We start from the raw sequence: 27630 nt of genomic DNA on the forward strand, positions 1-27630 counted from the left end.
TTTCCATTAAATGTAGAATGCAATTATTTACTAAAAACGGACATGTCAGGAGAGGTTACAGGTCCTCTTAAGTGCAGTATTACACGGATAGAACTGTTCCTGTCGAGTCCCAAACACCCAAATTATATGTCCATACTCGCCCCCACCACTGAGGGTTGTGCCCTGGGGTACAAGCTAGTCATTCCTCGCACTGTATTCTAGTGTCTGTATGCAGCCACACAGCAGGGGAATGGGGGAGAGTATGGACATATAACTTGGCTATCAGGACTCAGGCTGACCTAAAAGCGTCCCTGTCCGTTTTATCTGATTATTACTGCTCCCGAAAACATTTCTAAACGTAAAAAAGGTTATAACGAATTCCCTACATACAAGCATAGTTCACCTACACCTTCATATTACTGATGGGCTGCTATGAATGGTCCTGTAGACTGACAAAAATGTGTCGTATGAATGAAAACTAAGTCTACGATCCTTTTTGATGGCGAATGAAAATGCATACTTTTTTTCTATAGATAAAACTGAATTATGTAAGTAACATCACTCTACAAGTATAAAAATAGACATTTTGGGAACACTTCTAGATAGACAAGGACAAGACTTCATCCGAATGAACATTTTAAACCTCTTGAGCATCAGGGATTCCAATTCATAGTATGTGTTTTTCCAGTTGCAACCCATGCACCGCATTTCTAAAGAAGTCTTCCGATGCAGTGCTGGCAACCCGGTCTCCAGGAAAGCGTCACCACTCGTCTTCATACATTCACATGTTCCTTCAGAGACATCATAGATAGAGATTGCAGCACATCAATTTGAATTTCTAGGTTACTGGCATGGAAAAACTTGGCTAGCTGCACGGACGACACATCAGAGGTTTAGTTTCTTGAGCTGCTCATAGGTTATAAAGAACTACAGAAGAGGATTAAGGATTCATAAGCAATAGATTGTTGATTCATGGTTTTAACTATGGTAGTTGACTGAGCCCTCGGAACAATGCTCTAATACTTTCTGGAGAGTAGAGTTACATTGAAGCTTCGACCTAGAACCAGGGAGGAGTTGGAATGTTACGTTCCTGTAAGGTTTTCTTCTCATTTTGCCATATGAAAGGACCATATTAGAGAAGCAGGTTTGTACCTATGGAAGGATTGGATCCTGCATGGTAGACCTTCTAGGCATCTCCGCTTTCCTTTCTGATGGGATCTCCTCCAGTTCTTGGCACAAAACCTATATCTTTTATACTGACCATGCATACAGCCTTTGGCACCAGTCAGACTGTGGATCCAATGACTTCAGCATCATAGATTCTTAGGATGCTTTTAGTTTGGGTAATCAGACCCACAGAAATTAACATTTTACAGTGATTGCTTGCTATGGAGACCCCCACAGATCCCAAGAATGTGGGGTCCCGTTCTCCCATCTGAACAAAGGGGCAGCTCGAGCATGCACACTGCTGGCTCTATTCATTTTCTACAGGACTCCTTGAAATAGCCAAGTACAGTGAATCTCCTGCTGTCCCATACAGAAGATGTCTGAAGCGCAAGAGTGCATGCTTTTCATGCGGCTCCATTCAGATGAGGGAATGGGACCCCCTTCTTGGTATGGGTAGGGGTCTCTGGTCAGACACCAATTGATCAGACAGTTCTCCCCTATCCACAGAGCAGAGGATATTTTTTTACCTTGGCACAACCCCTTTAAAGGAATTTTTTATTTTTTTTTTATAGATTAGGTCTCTAGATTTTCTACTGAACAAGAAATAGGTTTTTAGAATGTTATATCCCAGTAAAGTAGAACCTAATAGGGATCTAAAATGTCTACCATATTAAAGTGCCTATACACCTTTAACAGAGTCTCTCAACTCTCCATACACATAAATGCAAGGATGTATATCTTTTCAATGAGGAGACAGGAAAAAGCCAGAGAGGAGGGAGCTGCTGCCAGACACCTCCATCAACTGCTTATCTCCTGGAGGGCAAAAGGATTGAAGACTGATCTTTAATGTGCCTGATCTGACAGGAGAGTCAGGAGGCCCCTATACACATTAGATTGTCGGTCGGCTGGCCTCGCCAATAACAGCGGGCTCGGCCAACAATATCCTAATGTGTATGGGGCCTTTACGTCTATGTGAAAGGTTCTCTTTAATTACTCTGTCAGTGCAATCTGCAGTCAGCATGTTATAGAGCAGCAGGAGCTGAGCAGATCGATATATAGTTTTGCGGGAAAAGATTCAGTAAAACGCTTCCGTTACAATATTACAACCGCATGCATCCATCATGAACGGATCTAGTTGTATTATGTCTTCTATAGCCATGACTGATCCGTCTTGAACACCATTGAAAGTCCATGGGGACGGATCCGTTTTTTTGTGTTTACATCGGTTTGGTGTCCTCCTCCAGAGCGGAATGGAGACTGATCGGAGGCAAACTGATGCATTCTAAGCGGATTATTTTCCATTCAGAATGCATTAGGGCAAAACTCATCCGTTCTGGACCGCTTGTGAGTGCTGAACGGATCTCACAAACGGAAAGCCAAAACGTTAGTATGAAAGTAGCCTTATACATTTACATCCACTTCAGTTGTACAAACAGGAGGTGTTATCAGTGGTTGACACTGATAGCTGTACATGGGGGAGAAGTTCACCGATTGACAGAACTCCCTGTGTAAAGGCTGTATTACACAGCCCGATGTAGCAGAGTGTTGGGAGGGAAGCGTTCCCTCCCAGCGATCGCCTGCTCACTAGTGGAGGAGACCGCTGCTATTACATGCAGTGATCTCCTCCGCAGCAGTCTTACACGGCAAATTGATTACTAACAAGCGTTCAAACAGATGCTCGTTAGCAATCATCTGCAAAAAAAAAATAATATCAGCAGGTGTAATACAGGTTTAAGTTTGTAGCTGGAGATAGCTGTCAGGCACTGATAGTTGTACATGGGGTGATCTTAAAGGGGTTGTCCAGGTTCAGAGCTGAACCCGGACATACCCATATTTTCACCCCGGCAGCCCCCCTGATGTTAGATTCTGAGCATCTCATGCTCCGATGCGCTCCATTCCCCTGCGCTAAATCGCGCAGGGCACAGGCTCTTTTGTTTACAATAACACATTGCCGGGTGGAGGCTTCTGCCCAGCAGTGTGTTCAGTGACGTCACCGGCTCTGATGGGCGGACTTGAGTGCTGCCCTAGCTGTTTTACTGGCTAGGGCAGTGCTAAATACTGCCCATAAGTGCCAGTGACATCACCAGGCTTCCTGGCAGCCCCATGGAGAGCCCCGATACATCACCAGAACTCCGCGATTTAGCGCAGGGCAGGAGCGCACCGGAGCATGAACTGCTCCGATGCTCAAGTCAGGGGGGTAATGGAGGTATGTCCATACAACCCCTTTAAGTTTAGAAAAAGATATAAATGTATAAAATTACGTTTACTGAATCTTTTTCCACAAAACTATATAATCAATCTGATCAGCTCTCCTGCTCTGATACACTCGGCTAGCAGATTGCACTGCATTTTGTAGAGACAGGTCCTCTTTAACAGAGGGTCCGTATTTGTCAAGCAATTATACCCACTTAGTGGTCCCAAAAAATTGTGAACGAATGGGGTAATTTATCAAACTGGTGTAAAGTAGAACTGGCTTAGTTGCCCCCTAACAACCAATCAGATTCCACCTTTCATTTTTGACTGCTCCTTTGGAAAATGAAAGGTGGAATCTGATTGGTCGCCATGGGCAACTAAGCGAGACCTTTACACCAGTTTGATAAATGACCCCATACATTTTTTTCCCCACATCTATAAAGTTCATCCAAAGGAAGTTATACATCTCACATACATAAAATAGCACAACGACATTAAAATCCCCATTGTAGACACAGAAAAGGATACAATTATATTCCAAGGTCCCAATCTTAACCAGTTTGGCCAAAACCCTTTGTACAGAGCAAAAAAGCCTTCATTTTTCCAAGTCTAAAAAAAAAAAAGAAGAATAAATGTCAGAAAATAGATTTTACCTTTTGTTTAAATCAAGTTTATACTTTATCGTTACAAGTCCTGATTTTTTATTTTTTTTTACCATTTCAAGTAACAAAAATAAAATAAAATACATACACTAAAAATTTAGGCCACTAGGCCTAATAACAAGTCACAAAGCGAAATGGGACTAAGCATTGGCCCCAGGGGGCTGTGCTTACGGAAACAGCAGAGGGCCAGCGCTCCGCTCTGTCCCTCCTATTTTAGTGAATAGGGGCTACGCGAGCAGCTTAGCAGAACAAGCTGCACTGCTTCCATAACTCCTGAGGTGGCCAGTGCAAAAGCATGATTTACACAAGTGAAGCACTATACAGATATTTTTCTGTAGACATCAACATTTTTCAAAACAGCAATAAAATATTTTGGGTGCAGCTTGGGATGTTTTGTGCATCAGAAACTGAAATCTACATCAGCTAGGGTAGATTTTGTGTTTAATTTATACCCATTTGCTGGTTTAAAAAAAAAAGAAAAGTAAATGTGTCAAACTGTGTAGGCACCCCATTCTGCTTTTTTTTTTTTTTTCTTTAAAAAAAAAAAAAGAAAGGAGAGCACGGTGTGATCAAGTAAGGAAGATGGCTTGTGTAAACATCTGAGGCTATTCTATACACATTTCTGGCATTGAAGCTTTGGTAAGTTAATAAATTCCCCAATACTTTTGGTAAGGGGTAAGAAAAAAAAATAAAAAATAAAAAGAAAGAAAAAAATTAGCAGAGGGTAATAGTAAATCGGATCTCCACATATGTCACACAGGTAATGCATTTATGAAAAGTCAAAAACATACAGATTGTGGAGGAAACTTATGGAAGCAGTGGCAATCTCTTATAACCGTATCGTTATCCTCAATTCCCTACACTTTTACTTTATACTTTCATAAATTTGGCAATGTTCTATTTCAATATTGTAAGATAAGTTAAATCTTTAAGAGAAACATTTGCCGAAACTATAAATGATGCACGCACCTGCAGCAAACAATCTGCGGTGCCTTTGTAGGCAGACAATTCACCCATTGACCTTTGGTTCATCATTCGGGTTCTGACAACATCAACGGGATTCGACGCTAATGCTCCCGCCAATCCACAAGTAAAACTGGACCTGGAAAACAGTAATGGCACAGCACCCATGTGTCAAACTAGTACAAAACGTGTATATAAAAAAAAAAAAAAAAAAATGTCAAAAGTGCGACATTTTAGCACAATTCTGCCAGTTTAGCACAAGGACTCCCACCACCACCCTGGATGGCACCCTTTTATTCTGTACAATGTATGGACCTGTGCAAAGCCAAAAGCATGGCTCTACTAAATACTACTACTGTCTAGACAGGCAACTGGCACCTTGTAGCAGCTATTGTACAGTAACCATCCAACATACACAGTTAACTAGGGGAAAAAATAAAAATCCTCGATGCAATTTCCCTGCATCGAGGATTCGTTTAAATAACATGACCACGGAGGGTCACTCACCGCTCAGTGGCCCCCCAACTCGGCACCGCGCTGCACTGGCCAGGGCCTTGCGTGCACACAGTCAGCGCGCTGGCTAATGCTGTGTGTGACGTCAGGTCCCTCTCAGTGCATGCTGGGAGGAAGACACGGTCTGTCTCCTGCGGACTCCATGTCAGCACACTGCCAGAAAAGGTAAGTATAAAATTAGCGGGGTGGGGGCTGGTATTGAAGGGGGCACCTGTGATTTGAAGGGGCTGATGGCGCTGGGGGAGTGGGGGACAGTACATGGATGGCATAGAAGGCCTGATGGCACTGGGTGGGGGACATGGTGGATGGCATGGATGCACTGGGGAAGTGTGGGACATGGCAATGGATGGCATGGAGGCACTGGGGGAAGGGGACACAATGGATGGCATGGAGGGGCAGATGGCACAGGGGGAGTGGTGGACATGGCATGGAGGGGCTGATCTAATGGCAATGGGGGAGTGGAAGACATGGCAATTGGGCTGGCAATGGATGGCATGGCAGAAGAACAGCCTGTTGGATTATACTGTATTGGGTATAGCCAGATACTATATGCCCTCATTGACTATAATGTGGTCCAAGGCCATCTGGCCATGTTCTGGCATACATGCTGGGTACTGTCCAAAGCTTTTTTCTTTTTGTCCAGCCAAAACCCAGCAGGAATGCTGTAACAAGGCCGGACCCCATTACAGTCAGTCAATCGCTGCAGCAGCCGGCAGTATCCATATATACCGGATACGGTACATCCTGGCCGTCTGTTCTTCTGACAGAATGTATATTGCTGCTGTGAAAGAAGCCTTGTGTGTGCATTATTTGCTATACGACTGTAAGAACGTATTGCTTTATAAAAACAATATTTTTATTTTAAGAAGGATATTCTTAATAGAGTACTCGATTAATCGTAAATATATAAAAACGCTAGAATACTCGATTTCTAAAATAATAGTTTGCTGCAGCCCTACAGTTAACCCTTTCAGCCTTGGATGATTTTCCAATTACCGCTTTTTACTCCCTTAGCATCTGAAGGGTTAAATGTCTGCAGACATTAGCCCTAGGTGCCTGCTGTTTAAGACCGCAGAAACCCGGCAGCTATGGCGCTGGCTGCTCTTAATGAGCAGCCTCCATCTTTAAATACCCGGGCTCAGTGGGCAGTCAAGAAGACTGTGGACGAGAGCAAAGGTTGAACAGCAGCAATGCGGGATTGGTAATGGTTGTTTGTCATTTTAACTCATTCTGACACAGTTTTTAGGTAAAATGGTTCCTTCCCACAAAAAAACTTAATACTGAAAGTTTGGAGATGGTGGTATGACAGGATTTGATTCAGCTCCCATTAGCTTCATGCAGAAGAGGAAGACAAGGCATAGAATATAATGCCTTCTGGCCTAGGTTCCTAAACTCTCACATTATCATACCTGAAGGCACGTATTCACATTGAAAGCAAAGATTTTTGTTTATAGCACTTTAACTTACAGAAAATGCGTATAGACGGTGTCACCCATCAGTCCGGACAGAATCAGGTGTTTCTTGGTAATGTCATAGACTGGCAGCTCCACTCCCACTACAATAGCTGCTCTCTGGGCAGTGAGCGATACCCCCTTGAAAACCAAAATGATTGCAGATTACCTACATGTCATCAAATCCAACAGTACGCAAGAAAAATAACTCAATTTACCTTCCACAGGCCCCGCGTGCCTTCCTGCTGGTAAATGTTGATGAAGTTGCCAATCATCCCCCCTTGTATCACATTGCCTTGCGCCTGCATTCTGATCTAGAGCAGAGACAGGAGAAAAAGGGGAGGACACATTGTAAATGTCACTAGAGGCACCTAAAAGACCATTCACATATAGAAACATGGGGCAAAAACATTATATACCACATAAAAGAAAAAAAAAAAAAAAAAGAAGTTTTGTATATTTTCAAATGTGTCATGGCTTCATAAATAATGCCACAACACTGTGCCGCGAAGATCGTACCACAGATCCGAACAGACCATAAAGACTTACGTACAAGGGATGGCATGTTGAATTATAAGGAGGTCCATCAGCAATCTGACGTCTACATGGAATTGCTGAGACATATGTGAACACAGCACTGGGAGTTGCATTCACAATTCAGAGCTGAAATCTCTCACAATGACTATCACAGGAAATAACTCTAAGCTAAGAGATATCTGAGCGGTTAGTCACACAATCAGCCCTCCCATGGCAAAATCTTTGGGTGTCAATCGATCTGGGACCTTGTGAAGGCCCCCAGGCCTTATATAGGAAACAGCATGTACAGTGAGGAACAGAAGTATTTGAACACCCTGCGATTTTGCAAGTTCTCCCACTTAGAAATCATGGAGGGGTCTGAAATTCCCATTTGTAAGTACATTACCACTCCGAGAGACGGGATTTTTTTTTTTTTTATTTTTTTTAAGAATTTGTCTTGCACTGCTGAACATAAGTATTTGAACACCTGAGAAACAGCAAGAATTCTGCCACTCAGACTTGTTACTGTGCCTTTAAAAAGTCCATCTCTATTCCACTTATTAATCTAACTTAGTAGCACCGGTCTGAGCTCTTTAAAGACACCTGTCCACCCCACAGTCAGATGCCAACTACTACCATGGGCAAGACCAAAGAGCTGTCAAGACACCAGAGACAAAATTGTGGACCTCCGCCAGGCTGGAAAGGGCTACGGGACAATTGCCAAGCAGCTTGGCGAAAATAGTTCAACTGTTAGAGCAATTGTTAGAAAATGGAAGAGGCTAAAGATGACTGTCAATCTCCCTCGGACTGGGGCTCCATGCAAGATCTCACCTCGTGGGATATCACTGATAAGAAAGGTGAGGAATCAGCCCAGAACTACAAGGGAGGAGCTGGTCAATGACATAAGAGCTGGGACCACAGTTTCAGAGGTCACCGTTGGTAGAACAGTACACAGTCATGGTTTCAACTCATGCATTGCACGGAATGTTCCGTTCCCCTGCTCAAGTCATCACATGTCCAGGCCCGTCTGAAGTTTGCCAATGACCATCTGGATGATCCAGAGGAGGCATGGGAGAAAGTCATGTGGTCAGATGAGACCAAAGTAGAACTTTTTGGTCTAAACTTCACTCGTCATGTTTAAAAGAAAAAGAAGGATGAGTTGCATCCTAAGAACACCATCCCTACTGTGAAGCTTGGGGTGGTAACATCATGCTTTGGGGGTGCTTTTCTGCGAAGGAGACAGGACGACTGCACTGTATTAAGGAGAGGATGAATGGGGCCATTTATTGTGAGATTTTGAGCAACAATCTCCTTCCCTCAGTCAGAGCATTGAAGATGGGTCATGGCTGGGTCTACCAACATGACAACGACCCAAAGCACACAGCCGGATAACCAAGGAGTGGCTCCATAATAGCCTCGCCAGGCTCCAGACCTAAATACAATAGAACATCTTTGGGAGGGAGCTGAAACTCTGTGTTGCTCAGCGACAGTCCCGAAACCTGACAGATCTAGAGGAGATCTGTGTGGAGGAGTGGGCCAAAATCCCTGCTGCAGTGTGTGCAAACCTGGTCAAGAACTACAGGAAACGTTTGACCTCAAATTTTTTGCAAACAAAGGCTTCTGTACCAAATATTAACACTGATTTTCTCAGGTGTTCAAATACTTATGTTCAGCAGTGCAACACAAATAAAGTCTTAAGAAAAAAAAAAAAAAAAAAAAGTACAACTTATCTCACAAAAAGATAAGGCCTCATATACAGTTATGTGAATGGAACAATAAAATAAAAAAAATAAAAAATCTTAAAAATGTGGGGAAGGAAAAGCAAAAAACTAAATTTGTTCATGGCGCCAAGGCGTTAAACATTTTGGAGTAGTCTGCACATTTGTCATAAAATCCCTGAATTTTTAGAATGAATCTTTACTAATGATTTTTCTTTAAACTGCAAACAGGGAAAGTGACAGTCATCACTTGGATACATTTTGCACACATTAAATGACTTTGTATTTTTTCTGCCCAAACCAAATTTACAAAATCTGTAAAAATATTAAATAACTCAAAATTTGCCCTGGTTCAATGGGGAATATTCTGCAAAGCTTCAGCAGAACCAGCAGGCCAGTGTGGGTATTTGCGGAGTACAGCAAACCGGGTTCTCAGATTTCACTGGTGTCTCACCACTGCTATTCTAGGAGTAGATGAGGCCATTCCAAATCAAGCAAGTCATGTTCTGTGACGAGGTCGCCGGCGGACACCAGTGCATAGTGTTCTTGCTTGGCCTTATGATGTTGCACCACCCCGTGCTTCCACTGCCTGCATGATAATCCTGCTCCACACGCTTGTCACATGCTGAACGCAGAGTAAACACAACAAAGTTCTTCTATCTTCTCATCTATGGTTAGTTCAGGATTTATTTGGCCTTATGCACACAACCCTATTTTTCATTTGTGTAGATGGCACACTGACCCAATCATTTCTATGAGCCCATGCACACATTGTAGTTTCTGTGGATCCGTGCAGCCCTTTTACAACTTGTAGAACATGTCCTGTTCTGGTCCGTATTGCATATCTAGGAAAGGATGATGACCTATGCTCAGTGTAGGTCATCATTATCAGAGCGGCAGCTGCTCCAAGTCCAGGCATCCCTGCCAATCAGCTGTTACAGTGAGCTGCCGCACTCAGTACAGAGATTGTGCTTAGCCCTATTCACTTCTATGGGGCTTAGGTGCATCTAGGCCATGTGACCAATGTACGGTGATGTCACATGGCCTAGGAAGAGGAGCTCACGGAGTGCTCGGCCTCTAATAGCTGATTGGCAGAGGTCTCAGGTATTGGACCCCTACTGCTGACATTGATGACCTATCCTGAGAATAGGTCAATATTAATTTATGAATAACCCCTTTAATGGGAGTGAGAAAAATAGAGAATGCACATGGAAGGCATGTGTATTTTGCAGATCCATTGTTTGCAGACTGAAATATGGACACAGCTGTGTGCATGAAGCCTTTCGTCTTTTTTTTTTTAAGTCCAAATTATGCTCAACCAGGTGCTGACAAAATACAGCAGGGACCAGCGGTGTCCCTGGAAAAAACATAAAAGTGGCCCTGATGTTGTGTTGCCCTGCCTTCTGTCAATTTGGATCCACCTACAAGTATATGGAGCAGGGTCAGCAATACCATAGTACCACACAGGAAACCATCCCACAGAACCAAATACCACAGTGCAGCACAAAATGCCTCCCCAGAAGCTTGTCCCTCTGTGGTGGCCATCAATAGCTGCACATTTTGTCCTCTTACTCCCCTAATTGTTTCTAATTAAGATGTGGAGCAGAGGGCTTAGGAGGTGAGATACAGCCATAGCACCAAACCAGCCTTACCTTTAGCAGGCTGCCGGGACTTCCTCTAATAATGACCCCTATAGTGCCCCCAGAAGTAGATACCCGGCCAGTAGCAGTGAGAAGGGCTCTGTTGGCTCTATGGACATTAGCCCACCGGGAAAATTCCCTGTAAGGCCTATTGCCACTCCGTCCCTGGCAGGGACATCAACTACTATACTCTATGAGGATACCCATGTGGATGCCAATTTACTGTCATCACAACTACTTCATTCCACACAGCTAAACCCTCTGCGACTAAATATTTCAGCCAGTAGTCTCACCAGTTTTACTTAGGCAGCCCAGGTTGCTATTAGACTTTGAAGGTGCTGCTCCTAGTCAGCTACAAGTATGCCTAAACTCCTGTGCCTCCAGGAATATTGCTCCACCTGTTACCTGGAGGATACAGCCTGCTAAAAGAACTTCTTGAGAACTTGCTTTACTGGCTTTATCAATCAGAACTGCTGAGGCAGCAAAGACAAGATTTCCCAGAGTAACAAAACAGACTTTGTGAGGCGTAACGCACACGACCGTATGCATTTTGCAGTCCGCAAAAAATACGGATGACATCCGTGTGCATCCCGTATTTTGCGGAACGGAACAACTTACCCCTAATAGAACAATACTATCCTTGTTCGTAATGTGGACAATAATTGGGAATGTTCTATTTTTTTTGTGGAACGAAAATACGGAAACGCAATGCACACGGCGTACCTTCCGTTTTTTTTTTGCAGACCCATTTAAATGAATGGTTCCGCATACGGTCCAAAAAATAAATAAAAATAATATGGAACGGACACTGAAAGAAAATACGTTAGTGTGCATGAGGCCTCATGGCGATTCTCCACAGTACTGCATTATTGCACACACAATGGGGATCCACTAAGGCTACTTTCACACTTGCGTTCAGAGCGGATCCGTCTGCATTATATTGTAAAAAAAAAATTCTAAGTGTGAAAGCAGCCTCAGACAGATCCGTCCAGACTTTACATTGAAAGTCAATGGGGACGGATCCGTTTGAAAATTGAGCCATATTGTGTCAAATTCAAACGGATCCGTCCCCATTGACTTACATTGTAAGTCTGGACGGATCTGTTTGCCTCCACACAGCCAGGCGGACACCCGAACGCTGCTTGCTGAGCGGAGGCCAAACGCCGCCAGACTGATGCATTCTGAGCGGATCCGCATCCACTCAAAATGCATTAGGGCTGGACGGATGCGTTCGGGGCAGCTTGTGAGAGCCTTTAAACGGAACTCACAAGCGGAGCCCCGAACGCTAGTGTGAAAATAGCCTAATTGGAATGAGAAATGTAGTTCTTTTACCTGTATTCTTCAACCACAATCTGTTTCAGAGGACATGCCATCTACACTTCCCAGTTCGATCAGCCACGTATCACTGATCCTAATCCACCATCAAACATAGTGGATGTACTTAGCTAGCTAGTAAATGAACAAACTGAAGGAGGTGAACACTTACCTTAAGGACATCAGTGGGGTTGGCGATGCACGAGGAAACTACTCCAGACAGCACACCGCAAAATACATTAAGAACCAACGTCTCATCTGTAAAGATAATAGTGACTTGAGTCATTTAGACTGTATTTAAAGACCACCAGTCATGGAGACAAAAGATATTATCTGACTCTAAAACGAATGACCCGCTCCGTCACCAACGCTGATCAGCTGTCTGAATGGCCGCACCACTTCCCCTCCATGGTTTACCAGGCACCGCTCTGCACTTCTAGTACTGGCTGTGCCTGGTATATAAAATCACACCGGCTCATCCTAATCAAATAAATGGGACTGAATGTAATACCAAGGACTGCACTACACAAAGTACAGAGCTGTGTCTGGTACATGATGAAGGGGGCACGGCAGAGTTATAACAAAAATGGGATAAAATAATAAAAGAACATATACCCACAGCTTAACCCCCCACCGTTACCAGCACTACAGTTTCGGTTGTCACCTCCAGTTTCTGTTTACAGGCCACACCGGCGACAATGATCTCATGCCATGTACTGCTAAGGCCAATGACTGACTGCGGCAGTTGTACGCCGTATGCAGCTGGTAATAGTGGGGGACAAAGAGGGAGATTTATTAAGACCACTCTAAAAACTATTATGAGGCGCATGATGGGCTCCATGAAATCTATTCAGGTCCTGGAGTAGATCTCTGGTGTGATGTGGGACAGTTTTCTGCCGCACATGATGTTAAATTACTTTGGCCACTGAGGTTCCCCATATTTTGTCACAAACCAGGACTGGAGTCAAAATGTGCTACTTTTCTCCACCAGAAAACAGGAGGAGATTTATCAAGCTTCTACATCCAAAGTGTTGAGTATATGTTCTTTTATTATTTTATTACCTTTGGGGAGATTTGTTGTAACAGTGATAACCCATTCAAAGCTATAGACATTGGCCCCAGGGGGAGTAGGAGCACCCTTGTCACTTAGGTGCACTCTCTGACACTGGAGCAGACAATCTGTCCAACATGACAAGGTTTGGAAAATCACTGCTCTTCTCATACAAACCTTCGGGACGATCGACAAATAACCTCTTCAAGCTCTGGTACGTTCCAATTTTTATAGTACCGTATGATGCCTGGCGAAGCATTGCTGGTGCAATCCTGCAGGGAGGTGAAAAAAAGTATAAATGTGGACACAAAGGCAGCAGAACAATGAAGAGATGGAAAAAAAAAAATGCCATTTTCTTTAAAAATATGATATATAGAATGAATATATACACACACATTATATATATATATATATATATATATATATATATATATATATATATATATATATATATAATTTTTTTTTCTCTATATATCTATCGAGGGCACCGATCGCAGGTCTGACGTGCTGCAATATTCAGAAATGGACTTGGAAGTGTTACACAGAATGAAAAGACCCGGCAGTCATTAACTACGTAATCTGTATTTCACCAGACTGATCACAAGGCAGAGTCGTGGCTGGGGTCAAAGCTAAGGTTTCAGAATGTCACAGGGCTACATAACATTTACCAGAAGACTGATGCCAGCCCATCTGGGTGAGGGGTCAGTGTCAGAAAACTGTGTAGACTATTGAGTAACCAGCGGGACACGCTGTACATGACAGGGGCTCTCCTGCTGCCTCCATTCACAACAAATATCTGCCTCCACCAAGAATACTTTGCTTCGTCCTCTATATGAAGTAGGCTGATGTTACATCCATGGCTGCTACTGAAGGACATGGTTAGGTGACCACTCACCAGATGGATGAAGTGTCGCAGGGACCACCCGGGAATGGGAGTAATCATTGGCAGGGGACAGAAGATAATTTCCAAAGCTAACTATAGATGCAGCAATCATTAAAGCAACCATCGGTGTGGCATAGCATACAACGCTGGTTATATATATTTTTTCATTTGTAGCAAGTTTACACCAGACAGCCCCTTTACAAAGTTTAGCCAGTATTGCGCTGTCACAAAAATATACACTCACCTGCTTCATGTCACACTCCTTCCAGTCCCCTGCCTGTAAACTGCCAGACAGGGTCCCATGCGCCATGGTAGCTAATCACCAACCTCAATGCCGACTCAGTCCCCAAGTGGCCCTGCTGTGACATGCTCCTTGAGAACACGTCACTGCTCAGTCCAGTGATTGGCTGCAGTGGCATGTGACCACTTCTGATAGTTTACAGGTCAAGGACCATAAGAAGTGATGCTGGAAAAGGGGCAGGCGAGTGTATTTATTGCCTTTGTTTTGTTGCGTAAGGACACTTTGCGATTTATCCACCTTACATAATAAAAAATTTTAAAAAAAGTCTAGTCAAAGCAGACATAAGGGGTCTAATCCTGGTGCTCCCTGTCAAAAATGAGGCTATAAAATAAATTAGAACGCTTCAACTTCATCCTTCTGAGACCATGAAACATGTTAAAATTGGAGCGGGCCGTGAGGTTGCACCCCCACGATTAGAATGAGGGAGGCGCAGGACTCTCTTGAACACCCTCTTGTATAATTCAGAGCTTTTTACATAAGTGGTGCTCCCACTATAGACACCAACCAACAGTGGAAAACCAACATCCATACAAGCCGACATCATCCATGCCCTACGCGGGCCTGTGAGGTACTTACCCAGAATACAATGCGGTGAGCCCCTCTTCTCTGCATATTCTAACAAGCGCATGCATCATTCCTCGATAGCGAATTTCTTTATATTTGGCATCATTAATTTGCCCCTGGACTTGGAGACGTGTTTTGGTTAAGTCTATAGGAAAAGTACCTTGAAGAAATGAAGGTAAAGAAGCTATGAAGAAATAACTATTCACACAATGGTGCCTCCTAGTTCTTCTCAAATCAACGCATATAAGTAATGATTCTAAACTGTAATAATAAAAAAAAAAAAAAAAAAAAGAAAGAAGAAAGGTCTGGTAGCCGCTTATTCAGATTTCTAGCGGCAAACAAGAAATTGGACAGCAAGTATCTAAGATGCACTGCCAGCCTGAAGGTGACCATACACATTAGATTAAAGTGTATGGGGGTGTCCTGACTCTCCTTTAAAGGGAAAGAAGGGTTGGGCATGTTGAATTTGATGGCGTCTCATCCTTTTGTTCTCTGTTCAGCTTCCATAGATGCTTAGGGCCCTTTTCCATGGACTAAGGATTGGACAAACTATCATGAACAAACACGCTTGGTCAGCGTAAAGGTGCCGCCAATCACCCCACAAAGGAGCAAATGCTCATTTTTCGGGTGTTACCATTTTCATGTGCCACCAAAAATACTCTTGTCAGCTGCACATCACCCTGAGTGAACGGGAAGGGATGTGCTGCCAACAAAGTAAGTGATCAGATTAACGATCATTGATCCCCATACAGCAGTGATCATTGCTGCATGTAAATTCAGCAGAGTAAACAATGACCAGAAATCCACAGTTCATTCCCAATCATTGCCCTGTGTAACGGCCCAGGTAAATGGGTCCTTACTCCCCTCTCGAAAACACATGCGTGTTCAGCCGAGCCGACTGTCCATGTGTATTGGGAAGAACAGCTGGTAGCTACTAAAAGTGTATGGTGGCCAACCTAACGCAGTTGGAAATCCTCCTAATGTCCCATCAGCAGCTAGACACAGGTCCCGTCTACTCTCCATACTTTCCAATGTAGAACTACCTGTTCAGTTCTGTACAAGCAGAAGCCCACCACAAGTTCAGAGAGTACATGGAGGGCTGGTTTCCATACAGCAAGTAAAATAAATGATTAGAAACTACAAGCAGCTTAACCAGCGTTAAAAAAATGAATAGGTAGCTGCCACCCAAATACCGAGACAAATGAGCCTCCGTAGTCAAGGGGACAATGCATTAAATAGGGCAGAATCACAGAGACACCAGATATTAGAACATACAAGCTTATTCACGTCTAGAACTGTGTTCTGTTGGGTCTGCTAGTTTACTGCAGATTTGCTTCTAGGACCAAAAGGGAAATTCTTGATGCAAATGATAGTTTCCCAATGTAACTATTCATTATGGATCCTTCAGGCTCTCCAACAAGTAGTTATGCTCCTTAGATGTGGCATAGCAATGTCAGATAGCACCAACCTTGCCAACCCAAGGAGAACAAGGCTGCAGTTCCCTTACACCTAAGGCTACTTTCACACTAGTGTTCGGGGCTCCGCTTGCGAGTTCCGTTTGAAGGCTCTCACAAGCGGCCCCGAACGGATCCGTACTGCCCTAATGCATTCTGAGTGGATGCGGATCCGCTCAGAAGGCATCAGTCTGGCACAGTTTGTCCTCCGCTCCGCTCAGCAGGCGGACACCCAAACGCAGCTTGCAGCGTTCGGGTGTCCGCCTGGCCGTGCGGAGGCAAACGGATCCGTCCAGACTTACAATGTAAGTCAACAGGGACGGATCCGTTTGAAGTTGACACAATATGGCTCAATTTTCAAACGGATCCGTCCCCCATTGACTTTCAATGTAAAGGCAAAACTGAGCCGTTTGCATCATCATGAACATACGTTTGGATGGTAATGCAAACGGATCAGTTCTGAACGGATCTAAGCGTTTGCATTATAGGTGCGGATACGTCTGTGCAGATACCAGACGGATCCGCACCTAAACGCAGGTGTGAAAGTAGCCTTACTCTTACGATTAAGGCCTGAAGGATCCAGCTTATGGCTCTGTTAGTTAATCTTCAAGGAAAAAAAAAAAAGGAAGGTAAAGCCACAAATGAAGTATCTCAGATACCTTATCAAGCTGCAACAGACCAGAGACACAAGAACACAAGCTGCAACCTGCCATGACTAAGCAAGGTCTGACCGAAGCTGACATTATCTGGGGCTCGTTCAAGGTGAACAAGTTCCTATTAAGGCCACAAAGCAGGATTTCTGTGGAGAAGGAACAGAAGTCTTGTATATACAACAAACTAAACTTTTGTAGCACAAGCGTGTTCTTTTATTTTCTTTCTTTTGGTTTCTGAGGTACCTACAGATCATACATGTACGATATGGAAGCAAAGCTAAACCCTCATCGTTTGGATCATAAATGATTCACCTATAAACCACTACTAAATAATGCTAAATAAATGAGCTTTCTATAGTACAGTATGTGCAGAACATCCACACTGACTCCACCAGAGTGCACCTTTGGTTCACCCTTAGATGGTTCTTATGCAGGTGCCTCCAGAACTGATGCCAACATCTTTTATGGCTCACAGTATAAATGAGCATGGCCTGCTGCAATTTCCTATGCCGTAAGGAGGAAAGTTATACCAATGCATACCACAGTGGTGGAGACCAAAAGGGTACTCTTGGAAAATGGAGGCCTGTGGCTTTATTCAGCCCATGTCCTGGGAGCTTTCCTGGGTCATACGTCGCAAGCGGTTCACATAGCATTACATGAATACAGTGCGCCGATGAGCAGACGATTGTTGGGAAGGAAGCGCTCCTTCCCGACAGTCGCCCGCTGGTTAGTGAAGGAGGCCGCTTTATTTACATATCACCTCCACAGTATGGGGAGGAGCGACTGCTAATGCCATCCCCCATCATCATACAGAATCATTGTTTCTGGGCAGCAGTTTAGACATGGCAAACAGTGACTGCATGAACAACTGTTTCACCTTTAGACGGGCAGACCATCAGGAACCAGCGTTTGCAGGAACGTGTGCGCCCAATAGTCGGCCCAAGTGTCAGCCGTGCAAATGCAGCATAAGGATGCATTCACATATGTCCATCCATCCAGACACCCAGAATGCTCCCCAAAACCCCATAGGCCCTAATAGGGTATGGTGGGAGACCTGTCAACTAGCTGAATCTAAAAACGCTACAAATCAATATTTTGGGGATTTGGCGCATCCATGCCAGAGGGAGACTACGCCGGATGGCCAGACATATGTGAACGCCCCCTAAGCCAGCAATGACGCCAATACTTAGGAGACAATCAACATTTGCTGTCACAGGAAACTATTTTAGGACACAACTCACCACATTCAGCTGTAATGGAAGCCAAACCTCCATATATAAATGGCTTCCAGGTAGCGGCAGACATCTTCACTTCTGGGGTCTCTATTTTGCCTGGAAAAACAAAGAATGTCTCAATTTACTGAAAAATCTGAACCAAAGAGACAAACCTGAAAAATCATATCCAGAGGTAGGAATGGGCAGATCATGTAAACCCTCTCCATCTGCCCCGTACCCCTGACTAGGCCCGTTACTGGGATTAGGCAGGGCGATTTACACAGACAAGGAAGACTCCATCCACTCTGGTCACAGCATGGTCGGGTACTACAGTCAATGTATAAAACAGGAAATGTCCTGGTGTAATGAGTGTAATGAGTAAGGGGGCGTGTCCCGCGAAACGTCACGCTTGTATGTGGTTTACAACTCTGCGAACTCTGAACAAGTGGGCCCGAGAGCCATGCAACACTTTAACTGTGAAAAAATAAAGTTAAGAAAGGACCAAGAGGTCTTCTGAAGCGCGAGTAGTATCCTTCTCATCGAACAACAAATATTCAAAATGTTATATGGCTGAATTGCATATGAAGTCTGAGTATCTGAGTCAAAGTGAGACTCTTAGGCCCCTTTCACATGGGCGAGTATTCCGCGCGGGTGCAACGCGCGAGTTGAACATATTGCACCTGCACTGAATCCGGACCCATTCCTTTCTATGGGGCTGTGCACATGAGCTGTGATTTTCACGCATCTCCTGTGCGTTGCGTGAAAATCACAGCATGCTCTATAGTCTGCGATTTCCACGCAACGCAGGCCCCATAGGGCCCCATAGAAGTGAATAGGGCTACGTGAAAATCGCTAGCATCCGCAAGCAAGTGCGGATGCGGTGCGATTTTCACGCACGGTTGTTAGGAGACAATCGGGATGGGGACCCGATCATTTTATTATTTTCCCTTATAACATGGTTATAAGGTAAAATAATAGCATTCTGAATACAGAATGCATAGTACAATAGCGCTGGAGGGGTTAAAAAAAAAATAAAAAATTTAACTCACCTTAATCCACTTGCTAGCGCAGCCCGGCATCTCTTCTGTCTTCTTTTTTGCTGATTGCAGGAAAAGGACCTGTGGTGACGTCACTCCGGTCATCACATGATCCATCACCATGGTAAAAGATCATGTGATGGACAATGTGATGACCGGAGTGATGTCACCACAGGTCCTATTCCTGCAATGAGCAAAGAAGAAGACAGAAGAGATGCCAGGCTGCGCGAGCAAGTGGATTAAGGCGAGTAAAAAAAAAATTTTTGAACCCCTCCAGCGCTATGCATTCTGTATTCAGAATGCTATTCTTTTCCCTTATAACCATGCTATAAGGGAAAATAATACAATCTACACAACCCCGATCCCAAACCCGAACTTCATGTCGCCCTTTACTTTGATCTCAGTTTGTCTCATTACTATTCAAATAGAGAAAGTGATAACGAAAACTTGGTGTCCAAGGAGCTTAGCCATGCCCTGTGTCTGGTTATAAGACAACTGCCTGAAACAGGAGCCTCCTCCTCTGTGCTCCGCCTCTTTGATAAGCCCCTCCCCTCAGCCACTCTCTCAATGGATATAGAGATCATCAGGATATGAACCTGTCTTTCTGCAGAATTTCTACAAGACAGGATCCTGCAGAAAGTGCTGCCGACTGATCAACAGTAAGGGCAACTATACTGTATGTTGTATTTTTAGCATCCATTTCTAGGTTTATTGTTCCTTTAAAGAGGTTGTGTCACTTCAGCAAATAGCATTTATCATGCAGACAAAGTTATTACAAGTCACTTACTAATGTACTGTGATTGTCCATATTGCTTCCTTTGATGGAAAAATGAATCAAGCCAGCACATTATACCCTGCTCATTTCCATAGTTACGACCACCCTACAATCCAACAGCAGTGGTCATGCTTTCAGACACAGGAAAACGTGCCGACATCTCAGGTGGCCAGAACCACAGGATTACACATAGGCCAGCAGGCACGACCACCACTGCTGGATTGTAGGGTGGTCATAAACCATGAAAATGAGAAGTATATATAATGTAATGGATTATCCATGTAGACAAAAGCTGGAATACAAGGTTGGTTTGATATGCCAATTAGCTTACCAGGTGCCTGGTAAGCTAATTTCACACTACTTTCACACTAGCGTTCGGCTGTCCGCTCGTGAGCTCCGTTTGAAGGGGCTCACGAGCGGGCCCGAACGCTTCCGTCCAGCCCTGATGCAGTCTGAATGGATGCGGATCCTTTCAGACTGCATCAGTCTGGCGGCGTTCAGCCTCCGCTCCGCCCAGCAGTCGGACACCTGAACTCTGCTTGCAGCGTTCGAGTGTCCGCCTGGCCGTGCGGAGGCCTGCGGATCTGTCCAGACTTACAATGTAAGTCAATGGGGACGGATCCGTTTGAAGATGCCACAATATGGCTCAATCTTCAAGCGGATCCGTCCCCCATTGACTTTCAATGTAAAAGTCTGGACGGATCCGCTCAGGCTACTTTCACACTTAGCTTTTTTTTTGCCAATTTAATGCAGACGGATCAGTTCTGAACGGAGCCTCAGTCTGCATTATTATGATCGGATCCGTTCAGAACGGATCCGATCGAACGCTAGTGTGAAAGTAGCCTAAGGCTTATTGCACACAACCGTATGTATTTTGCAGTCCGCAAAATAATACGGATGATGTACGAGTGCATTCGATATTTTGCAGAAGGGCCCGATAGAACAGTATTATCCTTGACAATAGGACATTTTCTATTTTTTAGCGGAACGGAAATGGAATGCACACAGAGTACCTTCCATTATTTTTTTTTGGGGGGGGGGGGGGGAACCTATTGAAATGAATGGTTCAGTATATGGTCTGCAAAAAACAAACAAAAAACAAACAAACAAAAAAACGGAATGAAAATACGTTCGTATGCAAGAGGCCTAACAGTTTCCAGAGCCCAATCCCGCCCCTTGCAAGTGCCCAAGCCTACCTCTATGAAGAGTCCAAGCCCGCCTCTACACAATTTTTGCCCTTCATGTCCGCCCCTTCCTCTTCATCGACACAATCAGCACCCATGTGCAAAAGAGGAAACTGGCTGTGCTTGCGCATTGACCTCATCACAGTAACTTCGCATGCACCAAGACTTGTGACGCTGCAGAGGACATGAATGTCTAGGCACTGGGAACTTGTGTATAGGCGGGCTTGGGCCCCCGACACCCGTTAATCACACCCTGCCGCCCACTCTGTAAACTAATCAGCAGATCAGACTTCATTTTCTGGCGTTGGATACATGTATAAACCACACAAAAGGTATCGTTTTAATGCTGCTACAATGCATTGACTAGTTATACACCGTGGATGCAGCTGAAAGATTCCCCCGAAGGGATCTGAAAGAATTGAGAAACTCAATGTCAACCCGAGGTCGGATCCTCAATACGAGACGTACACGCCACACAACAGCGACATTACCTGCAATTAGGGATGAGCGAATCCACTTTGGATGAAACAGCCATAGTTGATTCGCTCATCCCGACCTGAAATAGTTAATGTGTGTAGTCACTCTGCAGGTACATGCCGTGCTCGTAACTGGACTCCAGACAAGTGCACTGTATTTCTGGACACGCTCAGTCCCAGCCTGCGCTCTTATGCAAGATTACTACTACAGGGAATTAGTGCGTTCTACACAGAACATACGACTGCCTGCGACACGGAGCGAGAACGTTCAGAAAAACATAGGAAGTTATACAGTACTGGATTGTGTACGGTGAGGTTGGCAATGACACACTCACACTCTGTAGCCCAAGGCCCCTCTCACACGAGTGAGTTTTCTGCGCTGGTGCAATGCGTGACGTGAACGAATTGCACCCGCACTAAATCCGGACCTATTCATTTCTATGGGGCTGTGCAGATGAGCGGTGATTCTCACGCATCACTTGTGCTTTGCGTGAAAATCGCAGCATGCTCTATACTGTGCGTTTTTCACGCAACACAGGCCCCATAGAAATGAATGGAGATGCGTGAAAAATCACATAGCATCTGCAAGCAAGTGTGTTTTTCACGCATTGTTGCTAGGAGATGATGTTAGTAAATTGATTAAAGTCAATTTACTGTATTATTTTCCCTTACAACATGGTTATAAAGGAAAATAATAGCATTCTGAATACAAAATGCTTACTAAAATAGGTCTGGTGGGGCAAAAAAAATAATTTTTAACTCGCCTCATCCACTTGTTCGCACAGCAGGCAGTCTTTTTTTCTTCTTTCAGGACCTGCACTGACATTCAGCAGGACTTGCGCTGACGTCACCGCGCGCACCACATGGTGAGCGCGATTACATCAAAGGTCCTTTTGCAGGTCCTGAAAGAAGATGATGCCGGCTGTGCGATCAAGTGGATGAGGCGAGTTAATTTTATTTTATTTTTTAACCCCTCCAGCCCTATTGTACTATGCATTCTGTATTAAGAATGCTATTATTTTCCCTTATAACCATGTTATAAGGGAAAATAATAAAATCTACAGAACACCTAATCCAAACCCGAACTTTAGTGAAGAAGTCCGGGTTCGGGTCTGGGTACCACATTCAGTTTTTTATCACGCGCGTGCAAAACACATTGCACCCGCGCGATAAAAACTTAACAAGGCAACGCAATCAAAACTGACTGAACTTGCACCGGTTTCTCGCAATGCACATGCGACGCATCCGAAGCAAATCCAGGACGCCCATGTGAAAGAGGCCAAAGGGTTAAATAGAATCATAAATCAATATAAGGCTTTGTGACCCCCAGCAGCGCTGGGAGGTCAGGCCGGGTGCTGCAATGCAGACTCGCTGCGGGAGGACCACTCGTCTGCAAGGGGCCTTACTCTGCTTTCCCCACAAAAAGCACACGTAAAATGCTCCATGTGATTATACCCTAATGGTGGCTTCACATACGACATTTTTAGGAAAATATTGCAGTTTTTTTTTAGCAACTGCCGGAAATAAGTTTGGCTTAGTGGTGCTGAATCTCCTTAAAGAGACCAGTCCTGTATGGAGACTTGGGGTACTTTCACACTAGCGGCAGGACGGATCTGACAGGCTGTTCACCTTGTCAGATACGTCCTGTTGCCATTTTGCCGTGCCGCCGCTCCGTCCCCGCCCCCTTGACTATAATGGGGACGAGCTGGAGCTCCGGCGCAATGAGGGGCCGTCGGACTAAAAAGTCGGACATGCAGGACTTTTAGTCCGGCGGCCTTTCGCTGTGCACTGCCGTGCTGCGCTGGAGCTCCTGCCCCCGTCCTCATTAGTCAATGGGAACGGAGCGGCGGTCTGGCGAAATAGCGGCATGACGGATCCGACAGGGTGAACAGCCTGTCGGATCCGTCCTGCCGCTAGTGTGAAAGTAGACTTAGCAGCAAAGCTCAGTGTGAAACGAATATATGCAAAGAGCCATCTCCCAAGATGGAGACATCTCACCAGTGCCACCTATTGGAAGTGGCCCCCTATAAGTCAAGAACCAACTGTCTAATAAGGCCTCTTGCACACGAACGTTTTTTTTTTTGTTTACTTTCCGTTTGTGTTTCAATAGATGCGCAAAAAAAAAAAAGGGAAGGTACTCCGTATGCCTTTTGTTTCCGTATTTCCGTTCAAAGATAGAACATGCCCTATTATTGTCCACATAATGGACAAGGTACCATCAAGGGCCAGCTGTTCCGTTCAGCAAAAAAGTGAATGCATACGGACGTCATCCGTATTTTTTGTGGATCAGTTTTACTGATACTGAAAAAGCCATTCTGTGAAAGAGGCGTGAGGACTTGACAAGGGAACATAGCCAGGCCAGATTATACATCGGCAGACAGCCGTTTCGAGGGGCTTGCCCCTCTTCAGTATGGAGTAGGAATCTGGCTGGTTCTCTTTCTTGGGAGATACTTCTTTGCAAAAGTGGGTTCAGAAGGAATGAGAACTATAAGACCCCTTTCACATGAGCGAGTTTTCCACACGGGTGCGACGCGTGACGTTTCAATGAGTCTGTGTACATGAGTGGTGTTTTTTTATGCATCACTTGTGCGTTGCGTGAAAAAAAAAAAAAAAATAATAGCAGCATGTCCTATATTCTGCATCTTCCACGCAGCCCTGGCCCCATAGAAGTGAATGGGTCTGCAGGAAAAACACATTGCACCTGCGCGGGAAAAAAAAACTGAACGAAATCACATCAAACGAAATCAAAACGGACTGAACTTGCTTGCAAAATGGTGCGAGTTTCACTGAACGCACCCTGAACGCATCCGAACCTAATCCGTATCGTTCGTGTGAAACAGGCCTAAAGGAAGGACTTCTACTTCTGCTGCATGTAAAAACTGCAGGGATGTTTTTCTCAAATAGACAGCGTGTGAAGCCAGCCTTAGAAAAATCTGTAGTGCGGTATTCATAAATGCCTAATGGGGGAAAAAATTCAGCCGTAACTAAGGACTATAATTTCCATGCAAAGTAGTCCCAGTCACGAGCACCAGTATGCCATGACCTAAAAACCTGGGCAGTTACACAGAGGACTGAACCTGGAAAGTGTCCTGCGTCAGCTGATAAAGGCAAAGAGCGCTGGAATGTCACTGTCCTCCAGCAAGGTCACCCAGGACAGAGCCCCAGATCTCTTCTCTAGGATCTGCAAACTGGGCAGACTGGTTTTAGTGGTGGGGGATAAGAATTATTACAGGAGATCAAAGAATCCTTATCAGCAAGTCCTAAGGCTGGGTTCCCACCTGAGCGTATCCGATAAGCGCTGTTTACAGGCGTTTTTAATCAGGCGCATTTTGGGGCGTTTTTTTGTATTTGGAAACGCACGTCGTACGCGCGTTCTTACTATTGACCACAGAGCTCCTGTACTTCTTGGGGCGTAGGGCGTTTTACAGCGCGTTCGTACGCGCTGTAAAACGCTCAGGTGAGAACCATACCCATAGGGAATCATTGTTTTTTGCCTGTTGAGCGTTTTACAGTGGGTAGGAACGCGCTGTAAAACGCTCAGGTGTGAATCCAGCCTTAGAGCTATTCTTCTAGAGTCTAGACAATGTACTCAGCCGGAGATGGAGTACAGTGCTCGGGTATGACTGGCCGGTCCTATAGAGGTGAATGGAGCGGCAGTGCATGTACTCAACCTATACCGCTCCATTCATTTTTATTTCTGGGGGGGGGGGGGGGATTTTGTTGTGATTAGTAGGGGTCCCATCTGTAGAACCCCCACCCATCTAATAGTTATGCCCACCTTTACATGAATAGAAGCGTTTGATAATAAGGGGTTGTGTACAGGATCAGATGAGATGCTGGCTTATTTAATATCCAAGTCATGTCTCAAGGCCTATGTAATGGGTTGAACATTGACTTCTAGGATAGCTGCCTTACATCAGGTGGCATTAGAGGCAGAGCTTGTTAACAGCTCATGTGCATCCCTTCCCTCCCGGGTTGTGTACAGCAATGGTCTGACAACTGACTACCACATCCAGGCTGCACGGGGGGGAACTAGCGCTGCGGATTGACTATCTCACAATCCATCCAGAAGGTGTCAACTATTGATCTGCGAGACATCTGGGTCACCCCCTCAGCAGTCACACATTTCCACTTCTACAGATTAGGAAGAACACAGCGAATATTAAAAAGAGCTCAGGACATCATGTCCTTTTACATCTCCGCTCAGTCTGATCTCATTTAGCACGCTGATTGTATGGACAGATGGGGAGAGATACAGATAAGTACAGCGACCTGCAAGATGACCGGACACGGGTGACTAATGAGGCGACGTATCTACTGCCGGAGACACTTATCTGCGTCAACAAGTCACGCGCTCCTAACCGGTCCTGGCGACGGCAGATACCACCATCTGGCTCCTGAATACTGATTTAATATCGTACATGTTATTATCCAAAGTGTTCTCTCGTGATGCCAACTGCCCCACGCGGGTGGTACACGTGGAGGCCGATACTGGCGTCATCCATCAGTGGCATGTCTAGGTAACTGGCACCTATCCCTTTAAGGCTCTATAGCACGGCAGCGCTCTATGTAGTTATAGTGTATACAGCCAATAGCAGCAGCAGCTCTCGTACAGCAATGATGGTGAAGTAGTGGCTGCAAAGGATGTCAGGACCAGGGAAAACCCAACCAGTCTTCCATCTACTAAAAAGTGACCTGTCCCTAATTAGGGGACGTTCACACAATGCCGAAATTCTGCTGACGGCCGCACCGAGCGGGGACACGTTCACCCGCAGCACTGCCTCCCACTGAAATGAATGGGAGGCAGAAAGGACGTGGCCGCCGGTGGGTTTACAGCGTCTGTAAAAGGAGCCATGTGAATGTTGCCTAATGCTGCCAAACTGGCTTTCCAGGCTCCAGATATGGATTAGCTATCCTCAGGATAGGTCATTAACAGCAGGAACCTGGAAACCCCCTTTAAAGGGTTAATGCCACAGCAAAAAGCGCTGCTCAACTTGTGACCTAGCGGCTATTACAATTTGACCTTTCTTCTATCAAAGTTAAAGGGGTTTTCCTAGATGAAATACTGATGACCTATCCTCAGTAGGTCGGGGTCCAACTCCCAGCACCCCCACCAATTAGCTGCTTGAAGAGTCCAGTCCTGTTCACGTGAATGGGGCTGAGCTGCAATACCAAGAACAGTCACTATGTGATGGATGGCGCTGTGCTAGGTAAGCTGCGAAGAGGTCATGGTGTTCACCGAACAGCTGAGCGGCAGGACCCATTCTGAGGACAGGTCATCGACATGGAAAATCCCTTTAAGGAAAGATCAAGACAGCTCCACACTTAACCGTCTCAGCTGTGTCACAAAGGCTCGCCCGCCTTTCAATTTGGACAAGACTTGACTGGAAGCAGATCGCTGCTGGGGGCTGAAATACCAGGCAGAGGGGCAGCAGGGTCTGGCCTTGGATGACACCCGGCAGGGAGTGCTCGGGATGATTTGGTACTGACTGTGGGCATCCTATGTGCCACCTGCAATGACACAGGTGACTGGTCCTGTAAGTGATTGCCCCATGGGCAGGAGACTGAAGTAATGCTGCACATAGGGGGCAGAAGACCTACCGTCACAGGTACCAACACCTACCTGTCATAGGTGAGGGAAGCAAGGTCACGCAGCATTGCCACAGGGTGCTGCTAGGTCCCCCCCACCACCACGTGACACATGCGCGGTGCTGCCGGGGCCCAAGTGTGTGACACAACCTGGACGTAAGCTCCTGCACAATGACTTACTGTAAAAGGAGCGCTGACTCCCCGCACCCTCCTGCGGTACATACCTATTGTGTGCGTAGTCCTGACTCCGGCCTGGCCGCTGCACTGCCCGCTCAGAAATAAAGGCGCTTCCTATGTGCACTGGCACTGGCAGGCTCGTAAGACGTGTCTCCG

At 45.2% G+C, this 27630-nt stretch overlaps 1 protein-coding gene across 1 annotated transcript; it reads right to left on the reverse strand.

Moving 5' to 3' along the window:
• On the reverse strand, nt 1-27630 carry SLC25A30 (solute carrier family 25 member 30). The gene is made up of 10 exons (XM_044286657.1): nt 27522-27630; nt 18264-18353; nt 14928-15075; nt 13345-13439; nt 12289-12374; nt 7147-7242; nt 6945-7069; nt 4971-5103; nt 3868-3948; nt 1-906 (listed from the first exon to the last, which is right to left on the reverse strand). Exons 2-10 carry the CDS (start codon nt 18325-18327, stop codon nt 865-867), a joined length of 870 nt encoding a protein of 289 aa, XP_044142592.1. The 5' UTR covers nt 18328-18353; nt 27522-27630; the 3' UTR covers nt 1-864.

The sequence above is a fragment of the Bufo gargarizans genome, chromosome 3 (genome assembly GCF_014858855.1).
Source record: "Bufo gargarizans isolate SCDJY-AF-19 chromosome 3, ASM1485885v1, whole genome shotgun sequence".
NCBI classification, from domain to species: Eukaryota; Metazoa; Chordata; class Amphibia; order Anura; family Bufonidae; genus Bufo; species Bufo gargarizans.